Source organism: Cornus florida, unplaced genomic scaffold, assembly GCF_030987335.1.
Source record: "Cornus florida cultivar Cherokee Brave unplaced genomic scaffold, ASM3098733v1 CherokeeBrave_3.0.0_Hap2_Chr01, whole genome shotgun sequence".
In the NCBI taxonomy this organism is placed as follows: domain Eukaryota; kingdom Viridiplantae; phylum Streptophyta; class Magnoliopsida; order Cornales; family Cornaceae; genus Cornus; species Cornus florida.
In genome coordinates this window covers 108,240,641-108,255,800 of record NW_026775571.1, presented here as the reverse complement: position 1 = coordinate 108,255,800, position 15,160 = coordinate 108,240,641, and the positions used below count along the sequence as shown (strand labels likewise).

At 35.2% G+C, this 15,160-nt stretch overlaps 2 protein-coding genes across 3 annotated transcripts; both read right to left on the bottom strand.

Moving 5' to 3' along the window:
- Positions 1-2,502: 2,502 nt before the first annotated feature.
- Positions 2,503-5,540, bottom strand: LOC132313062 (cytochrome P450 71A1-like). Of its 2 annotated transcripts, none has more exons than XM_059811696.1 (2): positions 4,574-5,540; positions 2,503-3,335 (listed from the first exon to the last, which is right to left on the bottom strand). In XM_059811696.1, exons 1-2 carry the CDS (start codon positions 5,459-5,461, stop codon positions 2,712-2,714), a joined length of 1,512 nt encoding a protein of 503 aa, XP_059667679.1. In that variant the 5' UTR covers positions 5,462-5,540; the 3' UTR covers positions 2,503-2,711. The 2 variants fall into 2 exon arrangements, with proteins under 2 accessions (XP_059667679.1, XP_059667668.1); XM_059811685.1 differs by lacking the exon at positions 2,503-3,335 and adding an exon at positions 3,402-4,304 and having other exon boundaries at positions 4,574-5,519.
- A 5,081-nt stretch (positions 5,541-10,621) lies between these two features.
- LOC132313055 (cytochrome P450 71A1-like) lies at positions 10,622-12,777 on the bottom strand. Its single transcript, XM_059811674.1, has 2 exons — positions 11,793-12,777; positions 10,622-11,323 (listed from the first exon to the last, which is right to left on the bottom strand). Exons 1-2 carry the CDS (start codon positions 12,681-12,683, stop codon positions 10,700-10,702), a joined length of 1,515 nt encoding a protein of 504 aa, XP_059667657.1. The 5' UTR covers positions 12,684-12,777; the 3' UTR covers positions 10,622-10,699.
- Between the last annotated feature and the right edge of the window lie 2,383 nt (positions 12,778-15,160).

Sequence of the window (15,160 nt, the reverse complement as noted above, 5' to 3'; positions counted from 1 at the left end):
TGTTCTCTGAATTATGTTATGTGCATGTTATTTTTTTTATTTTTATTAGGATACATAATTTTATTTATGTTGTGTCATTCCTAGGCTTTGCACATTTAAATAGCAGGAGTTTAAGTTCCAAAAAGTGGGGAAAAAAATTTGTTAGTGGGGCGGGCACGGGGGCAGAGTATTTCCTAACGGGGCGGGGTTGGATATGAAAATCCAACCAGTCGCGGATCTCGGGGCGGGTATGGACTTGACAAAAATTAAAAGGGGCGGGGCGGGATTTAGGAAAACCCGCTCCAAACCCGCCCCGTTGCCATCCCTAATCTCCACTCTGTAATTGCAATTATTTCACAGCAACAACAAGAACCACAACAGCTATATTCGTATCAAATATTGCACGAGTCCACCAATTTCGGACCCATTCTCTGGGCTTCACCTCCAAAACCCATCTCCAAATTCCACCCATTTTCACTCTACAGTTCTGGGTCTCCCTCTTTCTTTCATGCCAGGGTTTCTCAGTCATCAGGTCTCTCTCCGCCTTACCCTTGAAACATTACTTCCTTGCAATTTTCTTGAATTTTTTTCTTGGTTTTACTTATTTATTTATTTTTTGAACTTTAATCATAGTTAAAGTGGAAAAATCATGCAGACGAGGAGACGGTTAATTTGGCTAAATTGAGGGTTTTGAAGCAAAACATTGAGTTGCTTATCTCTATAAATATTATTATTTTTAATCTTCAATGTGAAATAGTATTTTGAAAGTATCTTCCTTGCTCTTTAGAGGGAATACCAGACCACATTATAGTATTAATGTCTCAAATCAACTATGATTAGCTTTGGTTTTCGATTATTTGTACAATTTTTTGGTTCAGTTGTTTCATGTAGCTGGTTGAAGTCTAACTGAGTGATTTTGGCGGACTTGTATTCTAGGGTCCATTTGAATGCACTTCTTAAAAATGCATTCTGTTTACAGAACTAAAGGAAGTAAAATAAAAAAATTATGGAGTTAGTGTCATTTGTCTGCATGAGCCTAAAGTAGGGATGAATATCAAATTAGATGTTTGGATAGAAGTTCGAAGGGAAAGACAGTTTTTTTTTTTTTTCCTAGTTGATATGAGCCCCCATAAAAGTTGTCAGTCCTAAAAGTAATATCATATATGTTCTCCAAATTCTAAGTAATATCATATATGTTCTTCAAATTCTAAGTAATATCATATATGTTCTTCAAATTCTAAGTGATGCTGATTTTTTCTCTTGTATTTAAGTCTCTGTTTGGTTAACACAATGCAAAGGTGGGCAGCTGATGGAGAGGAGTCTATCTTTTCATATATCACCGAAAACAGGGAAACTATTTTTCCTACTTTTATGCCTGCATGTGTTCTACTTTTAAATGATTTCCTTAGCTTATTATTTGATGTTTTTGGGATTTTGCTATGTGGAGGGCTTTTCATGTTGAGTGTGGATTGGAATGTATAATTTCAATCTCACTTCTGTTTTCAAAGTTATTAAAATTGGAGGGCTATTCTATTCAGGAGTTGAGAACTCCAGTTGCAGATTTTTGCGGACAACAGGGAAAAGTATAATGGGGTCAACCAAAAAGAAGTCAGTTCCTCCAGGCAAATAACAGAGGAGAGCCTGAGGTTAGAACCACTAGTTGACGAGGTACTAAATTTATTTTTTCATGCAGAAATTTCACTTTATTTATGTTACAATTTAGTTTAAATTTTCCTTATTTTATAATGATATTATGGTAGAGTTGTTTGCATAACCTCTTTTCCTGCTTGTGGGGTGTGCTCTTGGTGGTTTGTCTAAAATGCTAAAATTGCAATTACTACTGGTGAATTCGTAGTTGTAACTGCAAGTGGGAAGAGAACTTTATGGTCTCAAAGTGAAATCAATATACTAGAAAGTGTGAAACTCATGCATATATGTTTTGAACACCGAGGATGTCAAATTTTCGGAACAGATTGTTGTGGGTTTGTCTTGAAAGGTGACTGATATATATTGTAAAGTGAACAAAATATCATCTTGGTTGGATAGTTTGAATATAAAAGAGAATATGTAAATCCTAATAATGGGAGGGCTTTGTAAAAGAATATGTTCATTAGGAACTTGGAGATAATGGCATTAATCTTTTCATTTGGCAGTCTGTTGGGGGATGCCTACCAACCTGGGTTCAGGTCATCAAACTTTGAACTTGAATACCTTTTTTTTTTCCTCCTGTTTGCCTATTCAAAATTAAGTAATTGAAAGAAATTAACAGTCTTGAAATACTAGTGTTATACAAATTGGATGTAATTTATTAACTGATGAAAAAGTTGGAGCAGTACTTATTTTACTACATTTTTTTAAAAATAAATATTATTGTTTTCATGATATTAACTTTCAGGATCTCTTGCTAGGTCCAAACAATTCCTTGAGGGGAGAGGATGCGTGAGTACCAACTAGGAAAAAAAATAAATAAAAAGATACTAACTTTCGGGATCATTAAACATGATTGCACATTGCTCTTCTTTACTAAGTCTGAGAGTTGTTTGGTGTGTTTCCATCACTGCATTAAGTTCCTTGGAAATACACAAGCACAAGGAATTCAAAATTTAACTAGAGAAGTCATAGTAGTACAGACCTTCATTGTGTTTGGGAAGGATAGTGGGAAAAAGAGTAAAGAGTGTTTTTATATGCAGTACATAGACTATTAATTATAGTTCTTGATTACTATGCATCATTCATTCATATATATGCCCATCAATTTTCTTAGCCAAACGACAAAGTGCATTTTTCTTATGCATAGTAATACCAGGTAAAACATCTGTGTCAATGTCTTCCTTCTTCATACCAGTAGGTAGTTCCCACTCAAAAGAGTAGAGAAGATTAGCAAGTGCAAGCTCCACAGTCACAACTCCGAGATACATCCCGGGACAACCTCTTCGACCTGCCCCAAATGGAATCAATTCGAAATCTTGCCCTTTATAGTCAACGGCACTACCCATGAATCTCTCAGGCAAGAATTCTTCTGGGTTTTCCCAAGATTCGGGATCTCTTCCAATGGCCCATGCGTTCACGTAGACTAAAGTCTTGGGTCGAATCTCATACCCATTTATGTTGCATTTTTTTGTTGTTTCGTGTGGAAGCATCAACGGAGCTGGGGGGTGCAATCTCAGTGTTTCCTTCACCACTGCCTTGAGATAAGGAAGTTTATGAAGATCATCTTCTTTAACCATACCTTTCTCACCACTTGCATTTCTAATTTCTTCTTGTGCTCTCTTCATAGCTCTAAGATGTTTCATTAGCTCCGTCATTGCCCAAACCAAGGTGGCAGCACTTGTGTCTGTTCCAGCCATAAATATATTCTGAAAGCAAAAAACAAAAAATTCAAATGGTAAAACCATGGTTCAAAGGTGTGGAACAACTCTATCTTTGGAGTTCACAGTATTGAATTTTGAAGAGAATAACAATAGTGAAAATTCAAGTCAAACAAAATTCCCCTTACATAACTTATCCAAACACAATATTTCATAATTTTTCACAACTACTTAAATTCAACTATGTGAATACTATTTCAGAACGTTTCAATCTCTCATTCTGTAACATAAGATATATATAACTAAACTAACTGCACTACGAATCTGGATCCTCTGTGGTACAGGACGCGTACTGCAACACGTGTGCACCTATTGTTAATTTGCATAGATCATTTATTGATATACATGCCCATGATATTTCTTAGCCAGAAGGCAAAGTGCATTTTTCTTATGCATAGTGATTCCAGGTAAAACATCCATGTCGATGTCTTCCTTCTTCATACCAGGAGGTAGTTCCCAATCAAAAGAATTGAGCAGATTAGCAAGTGCAAGCTCCACAGTCAGAGCTCCGAGATAAATCCCGGGGCAACCTCTTCGACCCGCCCCAAATGGAATGAATTCGAAATCTTGTCCCTTGTAGTCAATACAACTATCCATGAATCTCTCAGGCAAGAATTCTTCTGGATGTTCCCAAGATTCAGGATCTCTTCCAACGGCCCACGCATTCACGTAGACACAAGTTTTGGGTGGAATCTCATACCCATTTATGTTGCATTTTTTCGTTGTTTCGTGTGGAAGCAGCAATGGAGATGGAGGGTGCAATCTCAGTGTCTCCTTCACCACTGCCTTGAGATAAGGAAGTTTATGAAGATCATCTTCTTTAACCATACCTCTCTCTACACTTGCATGTCTAATTTCTTCTTGCACTCTCTTCATAGTTCTAGGATGTTTCATTAGCCCTGTCATCGCCCAAACCAAAGTGGCAGCACTAGTGTCTGTTCCAGCCATAAATATGTTCTGAAAACAAAAATAAAATAAAAATAGTATGAGAAATACGTTAAAAAAGTTGTAACCTAGTGTTGCTTCTATACTTTCCAAAGTGGAAAGTCGAGGATTCAGTCATAAAAAAACAGTTTTTTAAAACTCTAGAAAGTATAAAGACTATTTTCTATAGCAAAGACTTTTCGGGTTTTTGAGTTGTTAACCACTAATTTGATAAAACTTAAATTAGGTTTTGGGAGTGTGTAAACCAAGGAAAGTAAAGAAAAAACAAAAAAAAAAATTACCATGAGCACTGCTTTAATATGATCTAAAGTGAGATCAATTGTAAACGAGTGATCCTTCTGCAGCTGAAGTAAGACATCAAGAATATCCTCCTGCTCGGACTTACTGCTCTCTTCTTGCAAGCGCTCATCGATGATTTCTTGGTAGAACAAATCCATTTCCTTGAAAATTTTATCGGCCCTGCTTGACATGCCATTGAGTTTATCTACCCAACCAAGAAAAGGAAAATAATCCGAGAGGAAGAAGCTTCCTAGCATGGCCTGAGCTTCATGAAGGAGGCCATGAAACTTACTCCTTACGCAACCTTCATCGTCATACCTCTTACCAAAAGCAATTCTACAAATCATGGCACTAGTGAGAGACATTAGCATCTCACTTAAGTTGATGAGTTTAGAAGCAGAAGCAAAGTTGGAGATCTTTTTGATCATTCGCGAAACCTCATCTTCTCTAATGTAACGGAAGGACTCAACCCTCTTGGGGTTCAAGAGATGAAGGACACAAATCTTCCTCATTTCTCTCCAATACTCACGGTAAGGTGTAAAAGCCACATCTAAGCCATTGTAAGATAGCTTTCTCTGGCCAAGTAAAGATGGCCTACTAGCAAATTCGAGATCATGGGTTTTCAGGACCTCTTTAGCCATCTTTGCTGAAGAAACCACAAGGGTTGGAACGAAACCGAGTTGGAGGGTCATGAGAGGGCCATATTTTTTGGAGAGTTGCCATAGGTAGTGATGTGGAGCTGAGTTAGCAAGCTCGTGTAGGTTACCGATGATTGGAAGTCCCGGAGGACCCGGGGGAAGATGATTTGCTCCGTACTTGTTTCTGTATTTTTGATGAAGAAAGCAGAGCAGACTGAGTGTTGGAAGAAAAAGAAGCAATATTGTCATCATGGTCTGGGGAGATAAAATGAGTTGGTATTGTGTGATCAGGCTGAGATGTGATTCTCTCTCACAGATATAGAACTTTAAACAAGGATCACAAAATTCACAAGTTTCACAAAATCTGAAATAAAGACAAAAAGTCTATTTTAAATTATTAATAATTATAGTTTTAGTGAAAGCCCCAATTGTACGAAGGCCCCTAATTATTTTTTTTATTATTATTTTTTTAATATGTTTTGGTAAAGTATACTGCACCTAATGAGATTTGTCAAAAAAATACTTAGATGAAAGTTACCTATTTTTTAAACAAAATGATACCCCTTAAAGATTGAAAAGTGAACAAAAACACTCCTTGAAGCCAACTGGCATAAAAAATTGACCAAATTGTCCACTATTTAGTTGACCTTTTTAATTTTACAAGTTAATAAATTGAACAAATTTATCTTTATAAAACAGATGAAATATATATATATATATATATATATATGTAGATACATCCATGAAACAAATTAATAAAACCAACATTTGACACCAAAAGTTACATAATCTATCATTACATAACCAACATGTCAACCAACCATCCAACAACCAAGTATCAACCAACTAATAAAAAATAACCAACTGTTATGTCTGTGTCATATGTGACATTACAAAAATACTTGTCCCAACAAGTGTCTCAAAAACAGAAAACCAAATATATATCCCTTAAACAGATTAATAAAACCAACATTTGACACTAAAATTTACATAATCTATTATTACATAACCAACATTCCAAGTGTCAACCAACCATCCAACAACCAAGTGTCAACCAACTAACAAAAAATAACCCAACTGTTATGTCTGTGTCATATGTGGCATTACAAAAATACTTGTCCCAACAAATGTCCCAAAAACAAAAAACCAAATAACCCAACAGTGTTATCTATGTCATCTGTGGCATTACAAAAATACTTGTCCCATCAAGTGTTCCAAAAACAGAAAAACATGTTACCTTAATCCCAAATAGCCAATCAATTGCTGATGGTCCACTGGATTGGGTGGACGGTGTAGCTGCTGCTATACTTAACACTGCATAATTTCTCACTTGCAAAAAAGAATATTTGTAAATATAATCACATTAGTGTCCTGATTTCCAATTGATTAATATTAGGTTCTCTGGAATTAAATGTCTGATACATAAATTTATTGGGTCAACAACTAGGCACTAATAAATATAAGCAAGCAAAGCATGGCTGTTAGACCTGTGGCGCTAAATTTTGAGGGACAATAGTGTCATTTTGACATGTAATGATATTTTATAATAAATTTGAATTTTATATTAAGGGATAATTTTGTCTTTTTATATAATTTAAAGCCTTGTTTGGATGAAATTTTTTCAAGGAGATGTCATTATTTAAAAAACAGATAATTTTTACTTGAATATCTTTTTGTCAAATCTGAACGGTATTAGTGTACTTTACCCTTAATGTTTTTTTTTTTACTTCAAATTTTTAGTAAAAAGATTTTGATTATTTTGTATTTGATTTTATTTTATATTCCGCTTTGATTTACTTAGATGTAAGGGGATGCATTGGGTCAATTGATTGAGACCTATCACCTTTAATTAGTAAAACATGTCCATGGTATGGACTTATTCAATTAAGTAGATTAAAATGCTTAGATATTTTGTTTTGTTCTGTCAGATGTCAAGTAACACAAAAAAGATTATTGTATTTATCTTCTTCTTTTTTTAATTCATTTTAAAATGCTGCCGGGAATAACAGCCCACTCACAAGGAGAAGGAGATGACGAAAACAGCCCAACTTAGAGCGTATATAACAAACACTGTTAAAAATTAACATCCAAACTCAAAGCATTGTGTACTCCTACCATTTCTCTGTCTGCTATCTTGCCGAGTCAAATATTACAAAGTGGATTGAACTAAAGAAATAGTAATATTACATACAAATCGAACTGTGAATTAGTGTACAATAATATTAATTTATTTTATTTTCTTATTTTTATTTTATTTTTCCTAAACTTGGGCTATAGCCTAAGTTAGCCCTTCACTAACTCCACTCCAGATTACCACTAATCAGCTCCAATTTGACTAGCCATAACAGAATCCTTTCAGGAAATTGTTTGAGATATTAAATATCGTGGCTATTGCTTCAAATGATATTGCTTCAAATGAGTGGCAGCTTGGCTCCCAAAGGCTCTCGCATTCCCTCAAGTAAACTGCTGCTGCAAATAAGTTCATGAACTAGAAACTAATTAATTTGGATTCTTTGAAAAACTTGCAGTTTTTTTTTTTTTTTTTTTTTTGGGTAAATAAATAATAAAACCTATTAAGTTAGAGGCCTAAAATAGTAATTTATTTCACTAACCAATTGTAAGACGGAGTATTTCAAACAAAATACTGTGTCAAAATAATCTTAGTCGTGAGATGCAACAGAGGCCACGTAAGTCCCACTTTGGCCCCCAACAACATGTGTTAGGCCCAACATTTCAAATGCCGGAGCCATGTGGCATCATTGGAACCACAAACAACTTGGAAGTGTTCCAATCGAAACAAGAGTGGAGCTGAAATTCTCAATTTATTCAACTCAAAATACATCAAAATACATTCAAAATTTCAAAAAAAAAATACTCTCTATTGTACAAAGTCAATTTTCTCAAATATAAAAAAATTCTCTAAATAAATAAATTAAATCCTGCCAGGCTGACTCTTCAGCCTAAACTCGAATCTAATAATTTCCGGCCATCCTCGGTACTTAAAACTGGAGGGTGGTGCGACTGAAAGTCCCAATAGAAAAAACCATAACAAAAATTTCATAAAAATTTAACAAAAACAGTTTCATAAAATAAACATATTTAGGTGAATATAAACAAAATACATATATATTTAATTTAAAACATTTAATAAAAATATTGAAGCAAAACCACTCCAGCAGAATTCTACACTTAAAAAAAAAATTTCCTCACTTAATTAACTCTCAACCCACTGTCTCTGTTCTCAAGCTCCCTCTCTAATTTTTTCTCTCGGCTCACTCTGCCCCCAAACTCTTATCTCTATTCTCTAGTTAACTCAATGTGCATACACGCGCTAAATTGATAATGCCTCCACCGACCTACCACTGCTCACCCATCACTTCTCCATCAGACAAAACCAAAAACTTCACTCCAAATGACACCTAATGATCCCACCACATTATTACCTTATCACTTCCTACTCCTTCTTTTAATCCTTATCTTCAGATACAAATCATACCATATCATCCAAAAACCTTTTTGGCCACAAAGTCTTCAGTGGGTCCCGCAATTCAACATTTCCCATTTTCAACACTTCGACTGGAAGCTATCCTTTTTCATAAAAATACAAACAAATAATATATATATATATAACACAAATGTAACAAAAAAATCAACCCATCAATTATCACAAGTGGGAAGGTAAGCTACCCACGAATTCCATTTCCTTCTCTTTTTCTTCCCATTATATATATATATATATATAATCAAAAACCATATCAAAGACCCATAAAATACCATTCAAGTGGGACCAAAATCAACCATCTCAATTTTCTCTCAATTTCGCCTCCAACTGCCTTCATAAATACAATACATATATAAACAAAATTAAATTAAATTTCAAAACTCATTAATTTTAATAAATAATTAATTAATTCAAATAATCTACAAATCATAAATTAATTATATTAAAATTTTAAAAAAATTCAGGTCGTCACAGGTATTGAAAAAACACTTGTGAAATGAATTCAACAGTTACATGACAATAAAAGTAATCGTTTACAATTTGAAAAAATGTCATTGAGTTCCAATCAAGAGTGAATAACCTTTTTAGTTTGCTATCTAAAATGAGACATCAAAGATCCCCATTTCAACAATAGAAATGATATTTTTCTTTTTTTATTCTAAATGTAGACAAAAATACAGTTCAAATCAGTCATCACTACAAGTCTTTAAATAATTTTTAAAATGATACATGGCCGAGCATTACTTGGTCAAAATAACTTCTATAATTTGAAATAAATGTAAGTTGCTCTTCATTACGTCTCATGATTACTTGGTTAGGATGTGTTAGGCCTAATATTTCAACTGAAATACTGGCCTAAATTGCACACCCCTATTTTAGTTGCGTTACGTTAGGTGTTAAAGTGATTGATTTGAGGATAAATGAATGTAAAAGAAAAAAAAAGAATATTGGATCCAAATTATCCAAAGTCCGAATCCAAAGGATGGTTATTGGACTGGGTCGAATATAGGCCCATTCGTTGACTTCGATGTGAGAGATACAGAGACACCTCGATTGTGGTGCGTCTCTGTTGGGCTATTGCATTCCTCTCTTCCTTTTTGTTTGTTTCGCCCAATTCACAAGCTGCGCTTTTCAGTATCACCACTCTGTAATTGCAATTAACTCACAGCAACAACAAGAACCACAACAGCTATATTCGGACCCATTCTCTACTCTTCTCGGGCTTCACCCCCAAAACCCATCTCCAAATTCCACCCATTTTCACTCTACAGTTCTGGGTCTCCCCCTTTCTTCCATGCCAAGGTTTCTCAGTCATCAGGTCTCTCTGCGCCTTACCCTTGAAACAGATATGTTCTTCAAATTCTAAGTAATATTACTTATCAATAAAAAAAATTCTAAGTAATATCAATGAAAATAAGAAGGCCTCTTCTTTCCATCAAAATACCTCATATTTCTCTCAAGTCAAATACACCACCACACACAAAGAGGCCCTCCAAGCAAAGCGAATATGAGCCCCCACAGAACACCTACTCCAAGCCTCAACTAGCCAAGAAGTTCTGAGATCCAAAGGGTGAATTCTGGAGATGGGTTTTGAAGGGAGAGCAGAAAAGAGGATTTTTTGGTAGTACTGTGAAAGGTGTGGATTTGAGAAATTGTTCTGAATTGAAGAGTTAGTGGAGAGGGCTGCGATGAGGAATACGCATGTTGAGAAACGAAAGAGTTCAGTGCTTCCTTAATTCATACTTCTAAGGGTTTAGGTGAGATAGAGAGAGTGCAAGGGTTTAAGGTTTTTTCGCTCATAGAAATAGAAATATGGGGTAATGCGATATGAGGTTACTTCTTTTCTTTTTTTGAAAATAAAAATACGAATTGTTGAATAATATTTTTTCTTTTTTTGAAAATAAAAATTCAACTGCACATTCTCTCATTCTATGGTACAGAACCCGTACTGCAACATGTGTGCACAATTATTAATTTGCATATATCATTTATTCATATACATGCCCGTGATATTTCTTAGCCAGAAGGCAAAGTGCATTTTTCTTATGCATAGTAATACCAGGTAAAACATCCATGTCAATGTCATCCTTCTTCATACCAGGAGGTAGTTCCCAATCGAAAGAGTTGAGCAGATTAGCGAGTGCAAGCTCCACAGTCAGAGCTCCGAGATAAATCCCGGGGCAACCTCTTCGACCCGCCCCAAATGGAATGAATTCGAAAGATTGTCCCTTGTAGTCAATACAACTATCCATGAATCTCTCAGGCAAGAATTCTTCTGGATTTTCCCAAGATTCAGGATCTCTTCCAACGGCCCACGCGTTCACGTAGACACAAGTTTTGGGTGGAATCTCATACCCATTTATGTTGCATTTTTTCCTTGTTTCGTGTGGAAGCAGCAATGGAGATGGAGGGTGCAGTCTCAGTGTCTCCTTCACCACTGCCTTTAGAAAAGGTAGTTTATGAAGATCATCTTCTTTAACCATACCTTTCTCTTCACTTGCATTTCTAATTTCTTCTTGCACTCTCTTCATAGCTCTGGGATGTTTCATTAGCCCTGTCATCGCCCAAACCAAAGTGGCAGCACTAGTGTCTGTTCCAGCCACAAATATGTCCTGAAAACAAAAACAAAATAAAAATATATAGTATGAGAAATGCGTTTTTTTTCTTTCAGGCAAACCACAACATGGCAAGAAACTAAGATCTTCTAGAATGATTTAAGTCAGCTTTAGCACAAAGAAGAATGTCCATTAGAATAGGAGATAAAACGTCTTGGCAGATGTGATTTCGCGAGAGTATAGCCATTTTATGAGCAACCTCATTGTCATTTCGTATGAGAAATCTGTTAAAAGGTTGTAACCAAGTATAACTTCTATACTTTCCAAAATAGAAAATCCAAGATTCAGCTATAAAAAAATAAATTTTAAAATCTTCAAAAAATAGAACATAAAGATTATTTTCTATAGCAAAGACTTTTGGGGTTTTTGAGTTGTTGACCACTATTTTGATAAAACTTAAATTAGGTTGTGGGAGTGTGTAAACCAAGAAAAGTAAAGGAAAAAAAAAACAGAAAAAAAAAATTACCACGAGCACTGCTTTAATATGATCTAAAGTGAGATCAATTGTAAACGAGTGACCCTTCTGCAGCTGAAGTAAGACATCAAGAATATCCTCTTGCTCGGACTTGCTGCTTTCTAATTCTTGCAAGCGCTCATCGATGATTTCTTGGTAGAACAAATCCATTTCCCTGAAAATTTTATCGGCCCTGCTTGACATGCCATTGAGTTTATCTACCCAACCAAGAAAAGGAAAATAATCTGAGACGAAGAAGCTTGCTAGCACGGCCTGAGCTTCTTGAAGGAGGCCATGAAACTTACTCCTTTCGCAATCTTCATCGTCGTACCTCTTACCAAAAGCAATTCTACAAATCACGGCACTGGTGAGAGAAAGTAGCATCTCGCTTAAGTTGGTGAGTTTAGAAGCAGAAGCAAACTTGGAGATCTTTTTAATCATTCGCGAAACCTCATCCTCCCTAATGTAGCAAAAGGAGTCAACCCTCTTGGGGTTGAAGAGATGAAGGACACAAATCTTTCTCATTTCTCTCCAGTACTCACTGTAAGGTGCACAGGTCACATCTGAGCAATTGTAAGATAGCTTTCTCTGGCCAAGTAAAGATGGCCTACTAGCAAATTCGAGGTCATGGGTTTTCAGGACCTCTTTAGCCATCTTTGCTGAAGAAACCACAAGGGTTGGAACGAAACCGAGTTGGAGGGTCATGAGAGGGCCATATTTTTTGGAGAGTTGCCATAGGTAGTGATGTGGAGCTGAGTTAGCAAGCTCGTGTAGGTTACCGATGATTGGAAGTCCCGGAGGACCCGGGGGAAGATGATTTGCTCCATACTTGTTTCTGTATTTTTGATGAAGAAAGAAGAGCAGACTGAGAGTGGGAAGAAAAATAAGCAATATTGTCATCATGGTCTGGGGAGATAAAATGAGTTTGTATTGTGTGATCAGGGTGAGATGTGAGTCTCTCTCACATGTATAGAACTTTTTTCATGTTTCACAAAATTTTCAAGTTTCACAAAATTCTGAAATAAAGACAGAAAGTCTATTTTAAATTATTAATAATTATAGTTTTAGTGAAATATAGACCGGCGGCTGGTCGCTTAAGTTGACTAAAGCCCCAATTGTACGAAGGCCCCTAAATTTTCTTTTTAATGTTTTTTTTTTTTTTTTTCTTTCAAATTCTTAGCAAAAAGATTCTGATTATTTTGTATTTTATATTCGGCTTTGATTTACTTAGATGCAAGGGGATGCGTTGGGTCAATTGATTGAGACCTATCACATTTAATTAGTAAAATATATTCATGATATGGACTAAATTCAATTATGTTTTGTTTTGTCTGATGTCATGGAACACAAAAAAGTAAAAAATAAAAAACTATTGTATTTATCTTCTTCTTTTTTTATTCATTCTAAAATGCTCGAGGGAATAACAACTCACTCACAAGAAGAAGGAACAGACAAAAACAACCCAACTTAGAGCGTATATAACAAACACCGCTAAAAATTAACATCCAAACTCAGAGCATTATGTACTGCTACCATTTCTCTGTCCGCTATCATGTAGAGTCAATATTGCAAAATGGACTGAACTAAAAGGAAGAATAATATTGCATATAAATCGGACTGTGAACTAATGTACAGTAATATTAAAAATAATAAAAAAAATTTAAACTTGGGTTATAGCCCAAGTTAGCCCTTCACTAACTTCGCCCTTGGCTACCATTAATCAGCTCCAATTTGACAAGCCATAACAGAATCCTTCAAGGAAATTGTTTGAGATATTGAATGTAGTCGCTATTGCTTCAATTGAGTGGCAGCTTGGTTCCCAAAGGCTCTCACATTCCCTCAAGTCAAATTGAAATAAACTGCTGCAAATAAGTTTATGAACTAGAAACTAATTAATTTGGTTTCTTTGAAAAACTTACTTTTTTTTTTTTTTTGGTAAATAAAGAATAAAACCTATTAAGTTAGAGGCCTAAAATAGTAATTCATTTCACTAACCAATTGTATGACCGAGCATTTCAAACAAAATGCTGTGCCAAAATAATCTTAGCCATGAGATGCAAAAGAAACCACGTAAGTCCCACTTTGTACATACCAACAACACGTGTTAGGCCCAACATTCCAAATGCTGGAGCCATGTGGCATCACTTAATCCACAAACAACTTGGAAGTGTCCCAAACGAAACGAGAGTGGGGCATTGAAAAAATATGTGTGAAATGAATTTAACAGCAATGGAAATAATCGTTTAGAATTTGAAGAATTATCATCGAGTTCCTATCAAGAGTGAATAACCCATTTTTGTTTGCTATCTTAAACGTGACATCAAAGTATTAGAAATTTTTATATATAAATAATAAAATTTATTTTATGGTCCTATGCACTACGTTTTCTAAAATTGGATTGCAATGTGATTATTGATACTTGATGAATTGGGTTTTATAATGTTGGATTGTGAGTTTCCAACTTATTTGGTATGATTTAATTCTAACCATTGATGTATAAGTTTTCATGATATAAAGGGAGACTTAGATATGCTTGTCTGTAGAAAAGTCGTCCCCCCTGTTATTATTATATATAAGGGTTTTAAACCCTTATTCAAACCTATTGTATTGACAACTCTTAGAAGGGGGTAAAACGCTCTAATATTTTTCAGGAACTCACAGAGGATTACATGGATATTCTAAAGGTATATGTGCGTTAATCATCAATCAGGTACGAGTCTAAATTACTCTTTAATTAATTAAAGTATTCTTGATTTCTACATGGATTAATTTGATTAAAACCAACAATTGGTATCCGAGCCAAATTAAGATTTGTAGAAATCAAAATAGTAAAGATTGATTTATGATCTACTATACTTGAATCGGTGTATTTGAAATTGCATTGGCTGCCTTGTAACGACCCGAACCCAGGGGTCCGAACTGTATCCGGGTTCTTACTCGAACCTGAGGTCATCTACTGTCTCTACAGTCATTCCCAATTATAAGCTACAAGGGAACACATCATACCAAATCTGAAAATGAAATACGAATTCTATGCTTCTAATGTCCTGTAAGTTTCGAACTCTTTTGTGAGCCATATTAAAGGCTAACCTTGTCCCACAACAGTCACCACAACATAAGTTTACAAAAGAGATACAAAACCAGTTTAAAGTTTTACAAGATTTGTATATACAACAGAAAATTTACACAAGAAAATCCGTCAAGTCCTATCTAAGCCTGTGGGGAATGTCTTTCGCCACTTCCTTTCCGTGTCCTGAAAAATATTAGTAAGGAGTGAGCACAACGACTCAGTAGAAGATGCCTAAACAACACTCCCTAATGCTTCCGGGAATTCAAGCAAAGAATAGCAACAAGGAAAGGGGTTCATACTTGTTCAGGAA